We start from the raw sequence: 18,862 nt of genomic DNA on the forward strand, positions 1-18,862 counted from the left end.
TTCAGTATACATGCTATTCATTGATAAAAGAACAGTAATTCAGTGCTCAGGCATTCTATTCAATTTGTGTATTCTACAGAGGCATGACAGATTTCTGCTTTCATCAGTATAAAGGGATAGTCTATAATTGTCATATATTATTGCGTACTGTGGGCCTAATTCTGAGTTGATCGCAGCAGCAAATTTGTTAGCAGTTGGGCAAAACCATGTGCACAGCGGGGGGGGGGGGGGGGGGGGCAGATATAACATGTACAGAGAGAGTTAGATTTGGGTGGGGTGCGTTCAAACTGAAATCTAAATTGCAGTGTAAAAATAAAGCAGACAGTATTTACCCTGCACAGAAACAAAATAACCCACCCAAATCTAACTCTCTCTGCACATATTACATCTGCCCCCCCTGCAGTGCACATGGTTTTGCCAACTGCTAACAAATTTGCTGCTGCGATCAACTCAGAATTAACCCCTATAGCTCTACTACAGAAAAATAATGTACACTAAATGTATAACACTGGAAAATACGTGAGGTGTCTTATGTTTATCTAAAGGTATATAACATTTTTACAGCAATGGGACTATTTGCAGCATGTATAAATACCAAAAATGTTTGCATTAATATCTTTTCTGTTTATGTTCCAGGCCATTTCAGGGGCTCATACCAAGACCTGGTAAGATATTTCTTTTCATTTTGTGTTACTTTGTGGTCAGAATAATTTTGAGCATGCTCTTGAATGATGTGTTATGCCACTCATGGGGGTATATGCAATTGCGGTCGAATTGCCGCAAATGTCGAAAAACGGGGCATTTTCGACACACAAAAAAATATTCGACAATGCAATACAGTACTTTTCGACAAAAAAACGGACTTTTCAGATTCGACTTTTTTAAATTCGACAGTTGTCAAATTCGACATGTCTGCAATGGTAAAAATGCGGCTTTTCGACAAAAGTATATTCAATTGAAGAATGTCGATTCGACAACAGTGCTTTTCGACAGTAATTTCGTCAATTTCATTCCGCCTCGCTTTGCTGGCGGAATCTAATAAAAATTTTAAAAAACATGTTTTTTTTTTGGTGTTTTTTTTTATTGCTAATAGCATATCTATTATATTAGAAGGGATTAGGTACTTGGTTTGTCTATTAGGAGACACAACTATTATTTAGATATTTTTTAAAATAATATTTTTTTTTTAACTGACTAAAATTGAGAGAGCATGGTTTTCAGTGGGAAGGGGTGGGAATGGGTTAAAATCCAGAAAAAAAAATGCGTGGGGTCCCCCCTCCTAAGCATAAGCAGCCTCAGGCTCTTTGAGCCGGTCCTGGTTGTAAAAATACGGGGGGGAAATTGACAGGGGATCCCCCGTATTTTTAGAACCAGCACCAGGGTCAGCGGTGAGGTCGCTGACCGCGGGTAACCTCACCGCTGATCGCAAAGTTCCCACCATTGAAGATAATGGAGCGGCTGTGCGATGCGCTGTCTGACAGCTCAGACGCGCATAGCCAATCAGGAGAGTGCCACAACGTGGCGCTCCCTGATTGGCTGAAGGGACCCTCTGTGACAGGAGTCACGGGGGGTCTCAGCATTCGGGGAAAGGGGTCCCATGTGTAAACATGGGACCCCTTTCAGTGCGTGGATCGGGTATGCAGTTTGTTTTTTTGCCAAGTACGTGGATTACAAAAAAAGAACAGGACACACTGGATTTAGGTGAGCATAATTTTATTTTCAGGTACCCCGGATTCTATTTGGGGAAGTGGACAGAGGTCGGCGTGTGAACATAGGTAAGTATGTGTGTGTCGGCATGTATGTAATAAAGTTTTACTTTCACGGTGTGCGTGTCCTGTTTTTATTTGGGTATTTTTTTTGCAGAAGAACTACAGGTACCAACGGGCCCGTTTTACCCCCGCATGCTGGTACTTGTGGTTCTCCAAGTACCAGCTTGCGGGGGAGGCTTGCTGGGACTTGTAGTTCTTCTGCAAAAAACAATATTCTTTTATTTTACACAAGGCTATCAGCCCCCGATTCGCAGCCCATGGATGGGGGGACAGCCTCGGGCTTCACCCCTGGCCCTTGGGTGGCTGGAGGGGGGGACCCCTTGATTTAAGGGGTCCCCACTCCTCCAGGGTACCCCGGCCAGGGGTGACTAGTTGGGGATTTAATGCCACGGCCGCAGGGACCGGTATAAAAGTTTCCCCCGGCTGTGGCATTATCTCTCCAGCTAGTGGAGCCCGGTGTGGTGTTAAAAATACGGGGGACCCCTACGCTTTTTGTCCCCCGTATTTTTTGCACCAGGACCGGACGCAGAGCCCGGTGCTGGTTCTAAAAATACGGTGGATCCCCTGTCAATTTTTTCACCATATTTTTACAACCAGGACCGTCTCAAAGAGCTCGAGGCTGGTTATGCTTAGGAGGGGGGACCCCACGCAATTTTTTTTAGGGTTTTTTAACCATTTATGTGCCGTCCGAAAAGTTGAATCCAGGACGCACTTATCCGTCAATTGGTCCGTTTTTCGACAGCGGGACTGTCGAATCCGTTTTTAATTGAATATGTCGAATTCCGGCACCCGCCGGCCGGGATTCGACGGTCGAATTGTGTCGAATTTAAAAACGGGCGAAAAAAATACGCAATTCGTCCGGAATTGCATATACCCCATGGAGTTTTGGGGAAAATGCTGCATAAAATCATACTTCTTCCATCAGTGCCTAATAAAGTTGCAATTTTATTGGAAAAAACAATAAGAATTAGTGCATGCTTTTGAAAACTTGCATTGCATGGGTGGTCTTCAGTTTGCCGGCTGTCAGGATCCCGGCGCACAGTATACCGGCGCCGGAATCCCGACACCCGGCATACTGACACTTTTTCTCCCTGTTGGGGGTCCACAACCCCCCCTGGAGGGAGAATAGATAGCGTGGCAGTGCCCAGCTGTTGGTATGCCGGCGGTCAGGATTCTGGCGCCGGTATGCTGGTCGCCGGGATCCCGGCCGCCGGCATACCCTACTACACCTGCATTGCATAAGACTCTTTAAACCATCTATTCAGAGCCATCCATCATACAAATCCTAGCTTCCCTGCGGGCAGGGCAGTCTTAACGTATAGACGCACTGGGCCCCATGATTCTATGGGCCTTCAAGTAGGGGAGGGCTGGCGTGGGAGCATCTGCCCCCAGGGCTGGTTTCTCCAGAACTTCTTGGGAGGTAGGTAGAAAATGCGGCCCATCCACTCTGTGAATTACACACAATCAGAGCAGTCTGACAGCATTCTCCACCTGCCTCCTTGCCTGCAGCCAGACAGTGAATGGTTTTCAGCATGTTGATTGGTGGATGGCTGGAGCCAGTCACCAGTCAGAGTACTGACAGCCATTCACTATATGGAAGCATGTGGAGAGACAGCACAAGACCACAGGAGGGGTACGTTATGATTTAAAAAAAAAAAATGTATTCCCATGAATGGGTGGTTAGGAGCCACAGCCCATAGCTTTGCCCAGCACCTACAATGATGTTAAGATAGTCCTACATGTGGGCTACTGTATGCACACATGTACTCCTATGTAATTTTACTGTGTATATGCTAAGAATTATATATATGACTTTCAGATGATGAAGATGCCAACAGATTAGGGGAAAAAGTAATTCTACGTGAGCAAGTTAAAGAGCTCTTCAATGAAAAATATGGTTAGTCTGATTACAGTCATAATCACCATGCTACATTGACTTGACAGATTAGAAATGTTGTGTAAATATACTCTTCTCTGTATTATAAATATTTAGGGCGGTATTCAAATGATATACCACGTCCAATCTCCTTTCTAAAGTGATCCCCGTTATCATGCATATCACGCCCATAGTAATCAGGTTTAGCTGTGTAACGGGTTGGGTGCCCTCGCTACTGCAGGGTGTAGCGAGCTGAAATGATTATAACACGCCCGTCAGCAGAAACAGAACGGATGTGGAAAGGGGTGAAAAGAATTGAATACCGCCCTAAAAATGTATAATATCCCGGGAACCCCGGTGGTGATCCCTCCCTCCAATTCCTTCCTATGTCCCGTCCCTCTTCTTTTTGTTATTTTCTATCTCCTTGGAATTTTCTTCTTTTTATTTTTTCCTTCTCGTTCTTCATTTTACAGTATATATTTCACCTTAAGATAGACATTCTGGGTACTCTTGTTCCCACTGATACACAGTTATTTCGCTGTCTTGATACACAGAGTTTCTTTGTCCATATGAACAAAACTGAATAAATACTATTTGCATAAAAAAATAAAAATACAATTGACTCTTGATTGGTGCAGGTGAAGCTCTCGGGTTGGGTCGCCCAGTGCTCGTACCGTACAAGTTAATAAGGGATAATCCCGACTCTATAGAAATAACTGGCCTGCCAAATGACATACCCTTCAGGAACCCAAATACTTATGACATCAGTCGGCTGGAAAAAATCTTGAAAGCTCGGGAGAACATTCATATGGTTATAATAAACCAGCTGCAGTAAGTATATTACTCCATGGTAAATGCTTTCTAGTCATCAATTCATTATGCCTTATTCTATCTCATCTTATGTACTTTGATTGAGAAATTATTTAATGCTATAACTAATGAAACAAATTCAATATACTTAATTCATAAAGTAAATAAAAAATGATAACAATTTGTTTATCTTAGATAAAACCATGATGTTGTAGTAATAATAATAATAATAATAATAATAATAATTTCTCATACGTCCTAGAGGATGCTGGGGACTCCGTAAGGATCCGCAGGAGCTTGGGCACACTATAAAGACTTGAACTGGGTGTGAACTGGCTCCTCCCTCTATGCCCCTCCTCCAGACCTCAGTTAGACTTTGTGCCCAGAGAGACTGGACACACACTAGGGGAGCTCTCCTGAGTTTCTCTGAAAGACTTTTGTTAGGTTTTTTATTTTCAGGCAGACCTGCTGGCTACAGGCTCCCTGCATTGTGGGACTGAGGGGAGAGAAGCAGACCTACTTCTTCTTAGTTCAAGGGCTCTGCTTCTCGGCTACTGGACACCATTAGCTCCAGAGGGTTCGATCACTTGGTGCGCCTAGCTGCTTGTTCCCGGAGCCGCGCCGTCACCCCCCTCACAGAAGCCAGAAGAAAGAAGTCGGGTGAGTATGAGAAGAACAGAAGACTTCAGGACGGAAGAAGACTTCAGTAACGGAGGTACATCGGTCGCGCTGCGCTCCTTGCTCCCACACACCAACGGCACTCACAGGGTGCAGGGCGCTGGGGGGGGGAGCGCCCTGGGCAGCATATTACTGATTTATTATTGAGGCTGGCATAAAAGCGTTTCAGTGCCTGGGCACTGTGTCTCATACCCCCGCCAGCATATCACAGCGCGCTGCGCGCCATTGTTCCCCCGCCTGCGGCTCCCACGGGTGCAGGGCGCTGGGGGGAGCACCCTGGGCAGCATTTTACAGTTCTTGGTTTCTGGGCTGTGAGACGTTACACTGGCGGTGCCGGGGCTCCGTGGCCCGGACCCCCGCCAGCATGTTATAGCGCACTGCGCGCCATTTCTCCCCTGCCGCCGGCTCCCACGGGTGCAGGGCGCTGGGGGGGGAGCGCCCTGGGCAACATATTACGGTACTTTGTGAGCTTAAACTTGCGGTGCCGGGGCTCCGTGTCCCGGACCACCGCCAGCATGTTGTAGCGCGATGCGCGCCATATCTCCCCGTCGCCGGCTTCCATGGGTGCAGGGCGCCGGGGGTGGAGGCGCCCTGGGCAGCTTATATATCTATATGGATTCTGGTGTGTTGTTTGTGGTCCCGGGCGCCCCATATGATAACCCCGCCATTTGATAGCAGGGGCGCGTTGAGCGCCGGTGCTCCCACACGCCGAGGGTCTGTTTGGGTGCAGGGCGCACGGGGGAGGGAGCGCCCTGTGCGGCATTTGTTTCTTATGGTATATAGTGTCTTTACACTATGGCCCTCATTCCGAGTTGTTCGCTCGTTCTTTTTCATCGCATCGCAGTGAAAATCCGCTTAGTACGCATGCGCAAAGTTCGCACTGCGACTGCGCCAAGTAACTTTACTATGAAGAAAGTATTTTTACTCACGGCTTTTTCTTCGCTCCGGCGATCGTAATGTGATTGACAGGAAATGGGTGTTACTGGGCGGAAACATGGCGTTTTAGGGGCGTGTGGCTGAAAACGCTACCGTTTCCGGAAAAAACGCAGGAGTGGCTGGAGAAACGGTGGGAGTGCCTGGGCGAACGCTGGGTGTGTTTGTGACGTCAATCAGAAACGACAAGCACTGAACTGATCGCACAGGCAGAGTAAGTCTGGAGCTACTCTGAAACTGCTAAGTAGTTAGTAATCGCAATATTGCGAATACATCGGTCGCAATTTTAAGAAGCTAAGATTCACTCCCAGTAGGCGGCGGCTTAGCGTGTGTAACTCTGCTAAATTCGCCTTGCGACCGATCAACTCGGAATGAGGGCCTATATACGGTGCTAGACCGGCTTGTGTATTTATATATATGTATAATGTTTATACTATTATGAGCGGGCTTAAGCGCGCCGGGAAGGGGCGGAGCTTAGCCGTCACGAAGGAGTCAGCGCCAATTTCCTCCAGTCCCCGACAAGCCTTACTGTATAGTAGGAAGGTGGGGGGGGCACAGTGGTTTTTTAATGCTATATGGGTGTCCTTTAGCATTATGTTGATAATGGTCGCACAATCCTTGTTGTAATACATCAATTCACTGTTTCCTGGTTTGTACCCACTATTGGTTGGTCGACATATGTCGACAGGTGTGAGGGTTTTGTCACAAACTACTGTGGGGATAAAGGTCGGCTTCGTCGGCGCTTGGCGGTACTTTATTCGGAAAATTAAGTATTAGCAAATTGGTGTTTGTGTGCTTAAAACAGTAAACACGATAGGCGAGAGACAGTTGTTTGTGGATACCCTGTCGGCATCAACGGTATTTCCTGGGTAAAGATGTTATCAGGCGGTTATTGCCTGGTACCTGTATATATATCTATCTATCTGTAGAGGTATATGTGGGGGGAGTGTTATCAAAATTGTATTTGTATGCTTCCCTCAGACCCCCCGGGGTTCCGTGATTATTATTATTATTTGCCCACTTAATATTCCTTGCTGGCAACATTTGCTAACTTTCTGTCGACCATAACGTTCCTGGTAGATCCACATCGGGGGCATGTCAGTACATGGTCATACACATTCGCAACACATTACTGTCACTAGGGACCTGACAGGTCTGGACAATCCACTGGCGTATAAGTTATGTCTATATGTGTATATATGTAGATACTAGGTGCTTCATCGCGCCCTACGGGCGCTCTTCACACCGTCGCAAGGGGCTACGCCCCCTTAACCCTTGCATGCCTTTCTCGGGTTCAATATTTGTATTATATGGAGTATTACCTGCATTCCTTTGTTAGTGGTTAAATATTGCACAATGAAAGGGCGTGCGTTGGTGAAGGAGGCGCAGCCCCTTGCGACGGCATGAACAGCACCTGCAGGGCATGATGTACAGAATGTAGCGGGTGCGGGTGGGACTGCGGATGGGGGAGGGTGTCTGTAGATGCTGCGGGTGGAGGAGGGGGCGGATGCATGGGGGGGCCCGGATGAGGAAGGGTCGGGAGGTGCTATGGATGGGGGAGGGGGGAGGAGTGGGGGCTGTAGATGGGGGAGGGGTCCAGAGGCACTGCAGGTGGGGGAGGGACAGGGGTGCCATGGGTGGGAGAGGGGCAGGTGCGGGGATGTTGCGGATGGGTGAAGGCTTCCAGAGGTGCTGTGGGATGGGAAGGGGCGGGGGTGGTGGGGGTGGGGTAGGGGGTCTGGAGGCACCATGGGTGGGGGAGGAGCAGGTACAGGTGGTGCGGCAGATGGGGAAGGGGGTCTCGAAGCGCTGCAGGTGGTGGAGGGGCAGGTGTAGGGGTGCCGTGGGTGGGGGAGGAGTGGGGGGGGAACCACGGATTGAGGAGGATGTCTGCAGATGCTGTGGGTGGAGGGGGGGCAGGTGTGGGGGGAGACATATATGGGGGGTGGATGGTGGAGGGGGCCTGGAGGCGCTGTGGGTGGTGTAGGGGGTCTGGAGGCACTGCGTATGGGGGAGGGGTGGGGTGCCGCATGTGGTGGAGAGGAAGGTGCGGAGGTGTGGTGCATTGGGGAGGGGTCTGGAGGCACTGCGGGGACTGTACCTGCCAAAAAGGTAGTTGGAGGGTATGCAGTGACAGTGCCAGGACAGGGGTGACAGGGTCAGAACAGGGGTGACGGGGCCAGGACAGGGGTGATGGGGCCAGGACAGGGGTGACGGGGCCAGTACAGGGGTGATGGGGCCAGGACAGGGGCAACGGGGCCAGGACAGAAATGACAGGGACAGGATATGGGTGACATGGCCAGGGTAGAGGCGGCAGGACCAGGACAGGGGTGACAGGGCCATTATAGGGTTGACAGGGCAAGCACAGGGGTGACAGGGCCAGGATAGGGGTAACAGGGCCAGCATAAGGGTGACAGGGCCAGGATAAGGGTGAAATGGCCAGGATAAGGGTGAAATGGCCAGGATAAGGGTGAAATGGCCAGGATACGGGTGAAAGGGCCAGGATAAGGGTGACAGGGCAAGGCCAGGGGTGACAGGGCAAGGCCAGGGGTGACAGGGACATGACAGAACACAGGGCACGGGAGAGATTGGTATTAGGGACAGAACAGTGGTGACAGACAGATGTGTCTTACCGGAGTCACTGCTGCTGGCTGCTGCTGTTCCACCCAACCTGTTGGGATCTGCTGCTGGTGGAGACTTGGCATGGCTGACTCTCTCAGGCTGGAGTCCTGCTTCCTCTGCCCATCCGCATCCCTCCCCCCCTCCTCAGTCACGCACCGCAGACCTCACACAGCTGCCAGGCACTGTGGTAAGGGGAGACTGGGAGTGACTGGTTAGTCCCCGGGAGATGCTGCGGCTGGAGGGAGGAGGGGGTCATATAGCATGCACGCGGCGCGGACCTCGCGGTGCCAGGCACTGTGCTAAGGGGAGACTGGGAGTGACTGGTTAGCCCCCAGGAGACGCTGCGGCTGGAGGGAGGAGGGGGTCGTAGCATGCACGCGGCGCGGGCCTCGCGGCTGCCGGGCCCTGTGGACAGGGGAGACTGGGAGTGACTGGTTAGCTCCCAGGAGACGCTGCGGCTGGAGGGAGGAGGGGGACGGAGCCTGCAATCAGCGTGGACTTCTGCAGCGCTACCCGCCAGCTAAAGTGTGTGAAGGAGCTGGGCGCACCTCACTGCGGGTGGCAGCGCTGCAGCTAGCGGTGGGGTTGCCGGGGCTGGAGATAACAGAGGCACTATGGAACCTGCACAGCGGCAGGTGCTCCACAAAACTGCAGCTAAGAAGTGTGGAGTGTGCCAGAAAGTGACGCTCCTCCGCGCCAGAGAGCCCCTGCTGAGTTTGCTGATGTGGGGGGTCAAGTACACAGTGAGCCGGTGCCCGTCTGTCTGTACAGCATACCCCCTCACACACCCCCATACCTCCCCACTGTCCCGATTTTCGCTGGACAGTCCCATTTTTTGGAGTCTGTCCCGCTGTCCCACCCGTGGGCCGCAGTGTCCCGCGGTGAAGGGGGGGCAGTTGGGAAGCTCCTGAACTCGCTGTTCTGCTTAGCAGAGCAGCGGTGAATAGATGCGCACAGCGTCTATTTAGTGGAGACAGGCGGAGAAGGGGCATCAGGTGGTACGGATTAAGGGGGGGTTCCGGCAACAGAGCTGGATTAAGGGGGGGGGGCAGGGGGTACGTACCGTGGGCCCCACAGTTTTAGGGGCCTCCCTGGCTGGAGTAGCTCTGTCCCAGCTCTGAAGCTCCCCGTCCTGCCAGTAACAGCAGCAGCATTGTGCTACAGCCAGCGCACGCTGCTGCGTGTTGGCAGGTCTGTGGTGTTGCAGGGAGGCAGCAGCCTCCCTGCTTTCTTCTGCCTGTGCGGGTGTGTAGGGGGGAGCGACCACCCCCTCTGGATTTACCCCTAGCTGAGGGGCCAAAATCCGATGGGAAAAAAAATCCGGGATTTGCATAAGGGGGCGTGGCCACGCAGGCGTGATTAGGCCACGCCCCCAAACCCACAGCAGGCACAGCAATGAGATAGGGCCCCCCTGTCTCAAGTGCCCTGGGCCCCCCGGACTCATAATCCGCCCCTGGGGGCATGCCAGCAGCTCACAAAGCGCTGGGCATGACCCCTCACTGACGAAAACGGGGGCCCTCAGGTGAAGCCACGCCCCTCTTCGTTGGCCACGCCCCCTTTTCGCCGCATATGTGTCCCTCCTGCCTGAAGAAAGCTGGTAGGTATGCACCCCTGCCTGTGCCATGCCCATACCATCTGCTTCTGCTCCTAGTCTCCTATAGATTTGCCCAGATCTGTGACTCATTTTACTAACTCCGCCCAGTGTTGTGACTCCACCCAGCGTTAGCAAATGAGTCACAAAGTCACAGATCTGGGCTATTATATAGGAGATAGGTTCTATATGCATGGTTAGGATATATGTCTTTTATTGTGTATTACATGAGGTATATCCACGAATGCTGAAATAATGGTATTCTTATCATGTGCTGGTCGCTCTGTTGATTAAGCTCTAGATTGGACGTGACGAGTTGGTTTCGATCCTCTCAAGGAGTCCGAATATTATTCTCTTCACAACGCGGAGAGAAAATTATGACAGTCAACTCCTGGTCGACGCAGAGCCGGTCACAAAGGATCATACACAGGCAGCTAAGTGAAATTTTATTTCTCTGACGTCCTAGTGGATGCTGGGAACTCCGTAAGGACCATGGGGAATAGCGGCTCCGCAGGAGACTGGGCACAAAAAGAAAAGCTTTAGGACTACCTGGTGTGCACTGGCTCCTCCCCCTATGACCCTCCTCCAAGCCTCCGTTAGATTTTTGTGCCCGACCGAGCAGGGTGCAATCTAGGGGGCTCTCCTGAGCTTCTTAGGAAAAAGTTAGTTTTAGGTTTTTTATTTTCAGTGAGACCTGCTGGCAACAGGCTCACTGCATCGAGGGACTAAGGGGAGAAGAAGCGAACCTGCCTGCTTGCAGCCAGCTTGGGCTTCTTAGGCTACTGGACACCATTAGCTCCAGAGGGATCGAACACAGGCCCAGCCTCGGAGTCCGGTCCCAGAGCTGCGCCGCCGGCCCCCTTACAGAGCCAGAAGCAAGAAGAGGTCCGGAAAATCGGCGGCAGAAGACATCAGTCTTCATCAAGGTAGCGCACAGCACTGCAGCTGTGCGCCATTGCTCCTCATGCACACCTCACACTGCGGTCACTGATGGGTGCAGGGCGCTGGGGGGGGGGCGCCCTGAGCAGCAATATTAACACCTTGGCTGGCAAAAATACATCACATATAGCCCCCAGGGCTATATGGATGTACATTAACCCCTGCCAGATTTTACAAAAAAGCGGGAGAAAAGTCCGCCGAAAAGGGGGCGGAGCTATCTCTCTCAGCACACTGGCGCCATTTTCCCTCACAGCTCCGCTGGAAGGACGTCTCCCTGACTCTCTCCTGCAGTCCTGCACTACAGAAAAGGGTAAAATAGAGAGGGGGGGCACTAATTAGGCGCAGTATTACAGATAACAGCAGCTATAAGGGAAAACACTCTATATAGTGATATCCCTGTGTATATATAGCGCTCTGGTGTGTGCTGGCATACTCTCCCTATGTCTCCCCAAAGGGCTAGTGGGGTCCTGTCCTCTATCAGAGCATTCCCGGTGTGTGTGCTGTGTGTCGGTACGGCTGTGTCGACATGTACGAAGAGGAAAATGATGTGGAGGCGGAGCAATTGCCTGTAGTGGAGATGTCACCCCCTAGGGGGTCGACACCTGAGTGGATGGGCTTATGGAAGGAATTACGTGAAAGTGTCAACTCTTTACATAAGAAGTTTGATGACATGGGACAGCCGGCTTCTCAGCTTGTGCCTGTCCAGGAGTCTCAAAGGCCATCAGGGGCTCTAAAACGCCCGCTACCTCAGATGGCAGATACAGACGTCGACACGGATACTGACTCCAGTGTCGACGACGAGGAGACAAATGTAACTTCCAGTAGGGCCACACGTTACATGATTGAGGCAATGAAAAATGTTTTACACATTTCTGATAATACCACGTGTACCACTAAAAAGGGTATTATGTTTGGTGAGAAAAAACTACCGGTAGTTTTTCCTACATCTGAGGAATTAAATGAAGTGTGTGATGAAGCGTGGGTTTCTCCTGATAAAAAACAAATAATTCCTAGGAAGTTATTGGCAATGTACCCTTTCCCGCCAGAGGATAGGGCGCGTTGGGAAACTCCCCCTAGGGTAGATAAAGCGCTCACACGCTTGTCCAAACAGGTGGCACTACCGTCTCCGGATACGGCCGCCCTTAAGGATCCTGCTGACAGAAAGCAGGAGACTATCCTGAAGTGTATATACACACACACTGGTGTTATACTGCGACCAGCAATCGCCTCAGCCTGGATGTGCAGTGCTGGGGTGGCTTGGTCAGATTCCCTGACAGACAATATTGATACCCTGGATAGGGACAGTATATTACTTACTGGAGAGCATTTAAAAGATGCATTTTTATACATGCGTGATGCACAGAGGGATATTTGCCGACTGGCATCACGAGTAAATGCTATGTCCATTTCCGCCAGAAGGGGGTTATGGACTCGGCAGTGGTCAGGTGATGCCGATTCTAAAAGGCATATGGAAGTATTGCCTTATAAAGGGGAGGAGTTATTTGGGGTAGGTCTGTCGGACCTGGTTTCCACGGCAACTGCTGGGAAATCCACGTTTTTACCCCAGGTCGCCTCTCAACAAAAGAAGACATCGTATTATCATGCGCAGTCCTTTCGGCCCCATAAGGGCAAGCGGGCAAAAGGCTCCTCTTTTCTGCCCCGTGGCAGAGGGAGAGGAAAAAGGCTGCAGCAAACAGCCAGTTCCCAGGAACAGAAGTCCTCCCCCGCTTCCGCCAAGTCCTCAGCATGACGCTGGGGCTCTACAGGCGGACTCAGGTACGGTGGGGGCCCATCTCAAAAATTTCAGCGCACAGTGGGCTCGCTCACAAGTAGATCCCTGGATCCTTCAGGTAGTATCTCAGGGGTACAAATTGGAATTCGAGACGTCTCCCCCTCGCCGTTTCCTAAAGTCTGCCTTACCGACGACTCCTTCCGACAGGGAGGCGGTATTAGAAGCTATCCACAAGCTGTATTCCCAGCAGGTGATAATCAAGGTACCCCTCCTGCAACAAGGAAAGGGGTATTATTCCACAATGTTTGTGGTACCGAAGCCGGACGGCTCGGTGAGACCCATTTTAAATCTAAAGTCATTGAACACTTACATAAAGAAGTTCAAATTCAAGATGGAGTCACTCAGAGCGGTTATCTCGAGCCTGGAGGAAGGGGATTATATGGTGTCTCTGGACATCAAGGATGCTTACCTGCATGTCCCAATTTACCCTTCTCACCAAGGGTACCTCAGGTTTGTGGTACAGAACTGCCACTATCAGTTCCAAACGCTGCCGTTTGGATTGTCCACGGCACCGCGGGTCTTTACCAAGGTAATGGCCGAAATGATGATACTCCTTCGAAGGAAGGGAGTTTTAATTATCCCGTACTTGGACGATCTCCTGATAAGGGCGAGATCCAGGGAACAGTTGGTAGTCGGGGTAGCACTGTCTCAAGAAGTGTTACGACAGCACGGTTGGATTCTCAATATTCCAAAATCGCAGCTGATCCCGACGACACGTCTTCTGTTCCTAGGGATGATTCTGGACACAGTCCAGAAAAAGGTATTTCTCCCGGAGGAGAAAGCCAGGGAGTTATCCGATCTAGTCAGAAACCTCCTAAAACCAGGTCAAGTATCGGTGCATCAATGCACAAGGGTCCTGGGAAAAATGGTGGCTTGTTACGAAGCAATTTTCCACATGATTGTAAGCCGTTGGGAAAAACCAAAGGTGGACATGATGGCGTCCCGCCTCAACAAAAAACTAAAAAGTTATTGCGCCAGGTCAAGGGACCCTCAGGCGATAGCTGTGGACGCCCTGGTAACGCCGTGGGTGTACCAGTCGGTTTATGTGTTCCCTCCTCTGCCGCTCATACCCAAGGTACTGAGAATTATAAGACGGAGAGGAGTAAGAACTATACTCGTGGCTCCGGATTGGCCAAGAAGGACTTGGTACCCGGAACTTCAAGAGATGCTCACAGAGGACCCGTGGCCTCTACCTCTAAGAAGGGACCTGCTCCAGCAGTGACCCTGTCTGTTCCAAGACTTACCGCGGCTGCGTTTGACGGCATGGCGGTTGAACGCCGGATCCTGAAGGAAAAAGGCATTCCAGAAGAAGTCATCCCTACTTTGATAAAAGCCAGAAAGGATGTAACCGCAAAGCATTATCACCGCATTTGGCGAAAATATGTTGCGTGGTGCGAGGCCAGGAAGGCCCCGACGGAGGAATTTCAACTGGGTCGATTCCTGCATTTCCTGCAAACAGGAGTGTCTATGGGCCTCAAATTGGGATCCATTAAGGTTCAGATTTCGGCCCTGTCGATTTTCTTCCAGAAAGAACTGGCTTCAGTTCCTGAAGTTCGGACGTTTGTCAAGGGGGTGCTGCATATACAGCCTCCTTTTGTGCCTCCAGTGGCACCTTGGGATCTCAATGTAGTTTTGGGGTTCCTAAAATCACATTGGTTTGAACCACTAAAATCTGTGGATTTAAAATATCTCACGTGGAAAGTGGTCATGCTGTTGGCCCTGGCTTCGGCCAGGCGCGTGTCGGAATTGGCGGCTTTATCCTGTAAAAGCCCTTATCTGATTTTCCATTCGGACAGGGCGGAATTGAGGACTCGTCCTCAGTTTCTCCCTAAGGTGGTGTCAGCGTTTCACCTGAATCAGCCTATTGTGGTGCCTGCGGCTACTAGGGACTTGGAGGACTCCAAGTTGCTAGACGTTGTCAGGGCCCTGAAAATATATATTTCCAGGACGGCTGGAGTCAGAAAATCTGACTCGCTGTTTATCCTGTACGCACCCAACAAGCTGGGTGCTCCTGCTTCTAAGCAGACTATTGCTCGCTGGATTTGTAATACAATTCAGCTTGCGCATTCTGTGGCAGGCCTGCCACAGCCAAAATCTGTAAAAGCCCACTCCACAAGGAAGGTGGGCTCATCCTGGGCGGCTGCCCGAGGGGTCTCGGCTTTACAACTTTGCCGAGCTGCTACTTGGTCAGGGTCAAATACCTTTGTAAAATTTTACAAATTTGACACTCTGGCTGAGGAGGACCTTGAGTTTTCTCATTCGGTGCTGCAGAGTCATCCGCACTCTCCCGCCCGTTTGGGAGCTTTGGTATAATCCCCATGGTCCTTACGGAGTTCCCAGCATCCACTAGGACGTCAGAGAAAATAAGAATTTACTTACCGATAATTCTATTTCTCGTAGTCCGTAGTGGATGCTGGGCGCCCATCCCAAGTGCGGATTGTCTGCAATACTTGTACATAGTTATTGTTAACTAATCGGGTTCTTGTTGTGAGCCATCTATTCAGAGGCTCCTCTGTTATCATGCTGTTAACTGGGTTTTGTATCACAAGTTGTACGGTGTGATTGGTGTGGCTGGTATGAGTCTTACCCGGGATTCAAAAATCCTTCCTTATTGTGTACGCTCGTCCGGGCACAGTATCCTAACTGAGGCTTGGAGGAGGGTCATAGGGGGAGGAGCCAGTGCACACCAGGTAGTCCTAAAGCTTTTCTTTTTGTGCCCAGTCTCCTGCGGAGCCGCTATTCCCCATGGTCCTTACGGAGTTCCCAGCATCCACTACGGACTACGAGAAATAGAATTATCGGTAAGTAAATTCTTATTTTCTATACTTTGTCCTTATTTGCACTGTATGCACTTGAGGGAGTGTTGTATTCGGGTAGGATCCTACCCAGAGTGGGTAGGTTTGCCTATGTTTATTCTGCCTTATAACATTACAGCAGGCTGCCACATGACAGCAGGAGGTGTGACCGGAAAATGCGGAGGATGTCTCCGGGAGATGCTGGTGGGAGGTATACAGCTGTTTGGTGTGGCCTCTGTTCAGTCGATATCGGCGGATTCCACTGGTAAGTCTAACTTCGTGAGTTAGCCTCCTTCACAACGGTTGGTGACGCATTCTTTTGTGGGATGCAGTCGTTTTAACTGGTTCGATACCGTTCTTTTTTCCTTTTCTGTGCAGACAGTGGAAGGTGAAAAGGTAAGAGTTCTGCAGCCTTGTTAGGTTCGCAGAAGTGGATGTCGTTTTCTGTTTTCACTACATCCACCACTTGTCGCTGAGTCTATCTGGCTGGTCCCCACTCCGGTGACCACTTGTCTACTAATTTTCCGTTAGTCCAGGAATAGATTAGGACCTGTGAGTTATTAATAGAAGCCAAAGGGGGACATTCTGAGTTACGGTTGTTTCCCCTTACTGTTTTTTCTAATAGATCTTGCCATTCCCCTCTGGAAGGGGAGGTAGTACGCGACGCAATACAGAGGTGCGTCAGGTTCAGGACATTGTCTGGTTGTCCCTGTTGTGCAAATCGTTGTTTCTCTCTGACTGTTCTTCGATACAGGGATTGGCTGTTGTTCCCAATGTCAAAAGTGGGTTTCGGAGTAGATACTGACCGGTTAAGGTTAGGTATTTTTCCTGTGGAAAGAGGTCTGAGGGTCCAGAGTTGGATCGGCTTTGAGGTGACACCTCATCAATATGTTCCGTTAATAAGACAGATGGGTGCGGCCTAAGAGACCTTTTTCGGTCAGCAGGTCTATTACCAGAGTGGTTTTCATTGGACCAGTTGGAAATGTGGTCCGGGTCTCACCTGCGCATGCACCGGAATATAATCCAAACGGACAGGACATCGCTACCGTGGTGTCTGCTCAGTTCTTTCCTTCTAGAGGAATGAAGGTTCGGGATCCAGGTTTAGATCCTGGTGTCCGTGCATACAGATCTCCGAAGCTGGGGAGCAGTCCTTTGCAAGGGACGTATTTCCAGTGGATAAGGTCAAGTTGGGAAACTTGTCTGCTGTAAGCTTTCTTGAATTAAGAGCTATTTCGACGAACGTATTCTTCGTGTTCTGCCGTGTTAGTTCTGCCAGACGACTTGTCAGCAGTGGCGTAAGTAAGCCGCTATGGCGGAACAAGGAGCAAAGCGGCAATGGCAGAAGATGCACAGTTTGCAGTTGAGTGGGAAGTCTGGTAAACGCTATTTTAGCAGTCTTCGTTCCGGAGGTAAACGACGGAGAAATAGATTTCCTCTGCTGACGCGATATCCAGCTGGGAAAAATTCAGTCATCATCGAGAAGCTTTCCCAGATGTGACAAGTCTTTGAGGAGTGTCGCAATTGGACATGTGGGCGTCTCGCCTCAACGAGAGGCCTCAAGGAGATTGTTCCAGGTCCAGGATCACTCAAGATATAGCAGTGGACATCCTCGTGTCTCCGTGGGTGTTTTTAGTCGGTCTATGTGACCTCTCAGCTTTCACTTTTCTGACGGTGGTAAGCGTAAGATAATCGAAGGTTCCGGGGATCCTCTTGAATCCGGTCTAGCCAGCGAGGGTTGGCTATCCAGTTTCATGGTTTCCTCATAGAAGATTACTGCCCTCTTCCTCTACGTGAGGTAATGTTACAACAAGATCAGGGCGTGTATCAGGACTTCCCGCGACTGCGTCTGACGCGGGGGCGGTTGAATGCCATATCCTAAGCCGAAGGGGTGTTCCCAGTGAAGTCGTTTCCTCAATTCTTCAGGCTAGGAAAGAACTAACGGCAAAGCGTTACCACCGTAGTTATTGTGTGTCTCGGTGTGTATCCAGGAAGGCTCCTATGGAGGACTTTCAGCTAGGGCATGCTTATCCATACTTTACAAGCCGGTGTGGAGGCAAGCCTAATAATTTTCTTCACAAAATTTTTCTCTTGGAAAGTGGTCATGCTATTGGCTTTGATGCCCGCAAGGCGGGTGTCGAAAGTGGTAGTTTTGTCTCACAAGAGCCTTGTTTGATCTTTCAGGTGGATGGAGAGGAATTGAGTACTCAGGAGGTAGTTTTACCAAGAGTGGTTTCTAGGTTTCACAGAAATCGGTCTATTTTGATGCCGGTGGTTACTTAGGCATTAGCTGATTCAAATTCCCTTGATCTAGCCAGGGATTTGGGTATGTAGGTCGTAAATTTGGTTCAGTTTGAAGAAACAGAGGCTCTATTTGTCTGGTATGTTCCCAGCATGGTTTGGGAGACTGCGTTATGCAGTCTGTTACACGCTGAATCTGTGATGCGGTTTGGCATGTTCGTTCTACGATTGAATTGCCGTCACCGAAGTCGGTGGAGGTCCATTTTTTTGAGAAGATGGGTTTTTCTTGGTCGGATGCCCAAGGAGTCTCGGCGGTTCAACTTTGCAGAGCGGATTCTTGGTCGGGATCAAACGCTTTTGCTATGCTCTACAAGTTTGATACCCTGATTTTTGGGGACCTTATGTTTGCTCATTCGGTGCTGCAGCGTCATCCGCACTCTCCCGCCCGTTTTGGAGCTTTGGTATAAACCCCATGGTCCTTACGGAGTCCCCAGCATCCTCTAGGACGCCTGTCCCAGTGCGTACTGTGTCTGCAGTTATTACTTTTGGGTACTTTATAGTGTGCCCAAGCTCCTGCGGATCCGTCTATACCCCATGGTCCTTACGGAGTCCCCAGCATCCTCTACGGACTAAGAGAAAAGGATTTACCGGTAGATACTAAAATCCTATTTTTATTTATATAGCGCTCTTTCCCCAATAGGACTCAAGGCGCTTAACAGATGCATAGCATAATATAGTACAGAAAATAATGGAGTACAGAACACCTTTTCATAGAATACAGAAGCATGTAGATACTGTAGGGACATTATGGAAATGCTT

At 50.2% G+C, this 18,862-nt stretch overlaps 1 protein-coding gene across 5 annotated transcripts in view; it reads left to right on the forward strand.

The window, feature by feature from the left end:
- Nucleotides 1-18,862, forward strand: part of GTF2IRD1 (GTF2I repeat domain containing 1) — a 191,923-nt gene that overhangs the window by 157,357 nt on the left and 15,704 nt on the right. For all 5 annotated transcript variants that reach the window (XM_063953724.1, XM_063953725.1, XM_063953726.1 and 2 more), the window contains exons 22-24: nucleotides 637-665; nucleotides 3,589-3,666; nucleotides 4,284-4,476. In XM_063953724.1, the coding sequence (XP_063809794.1) occupies nucleotides 637-665; nucleotides 3,589-3,666; nucleotides 4,284-4,476 (300 nt within the window). The remainder of the gene's footprint in view (nucleotides 1-636; nucleotides 666-3,588; nucleotides 3,667-4,283; nucleotides 4,477-18,862) is intronic.

The sequence above is a fragment of the Pseudophryne corroboree genome, chromosome 2, assembly GCF_028390025.1.
Source record: "Pseudophryne corroboree isolate aPseCor3 chromosome 2, aPseCor3.hap2, whole genome shotgun sequence".
Classification (NCBI taxonomy): domain Eukaryota; kingdom Metazoa; phylum Chordata; class Amphibia; order Anura; family Myobatrachidae; genus Pseudophryne; species Pseudophryne corroboree.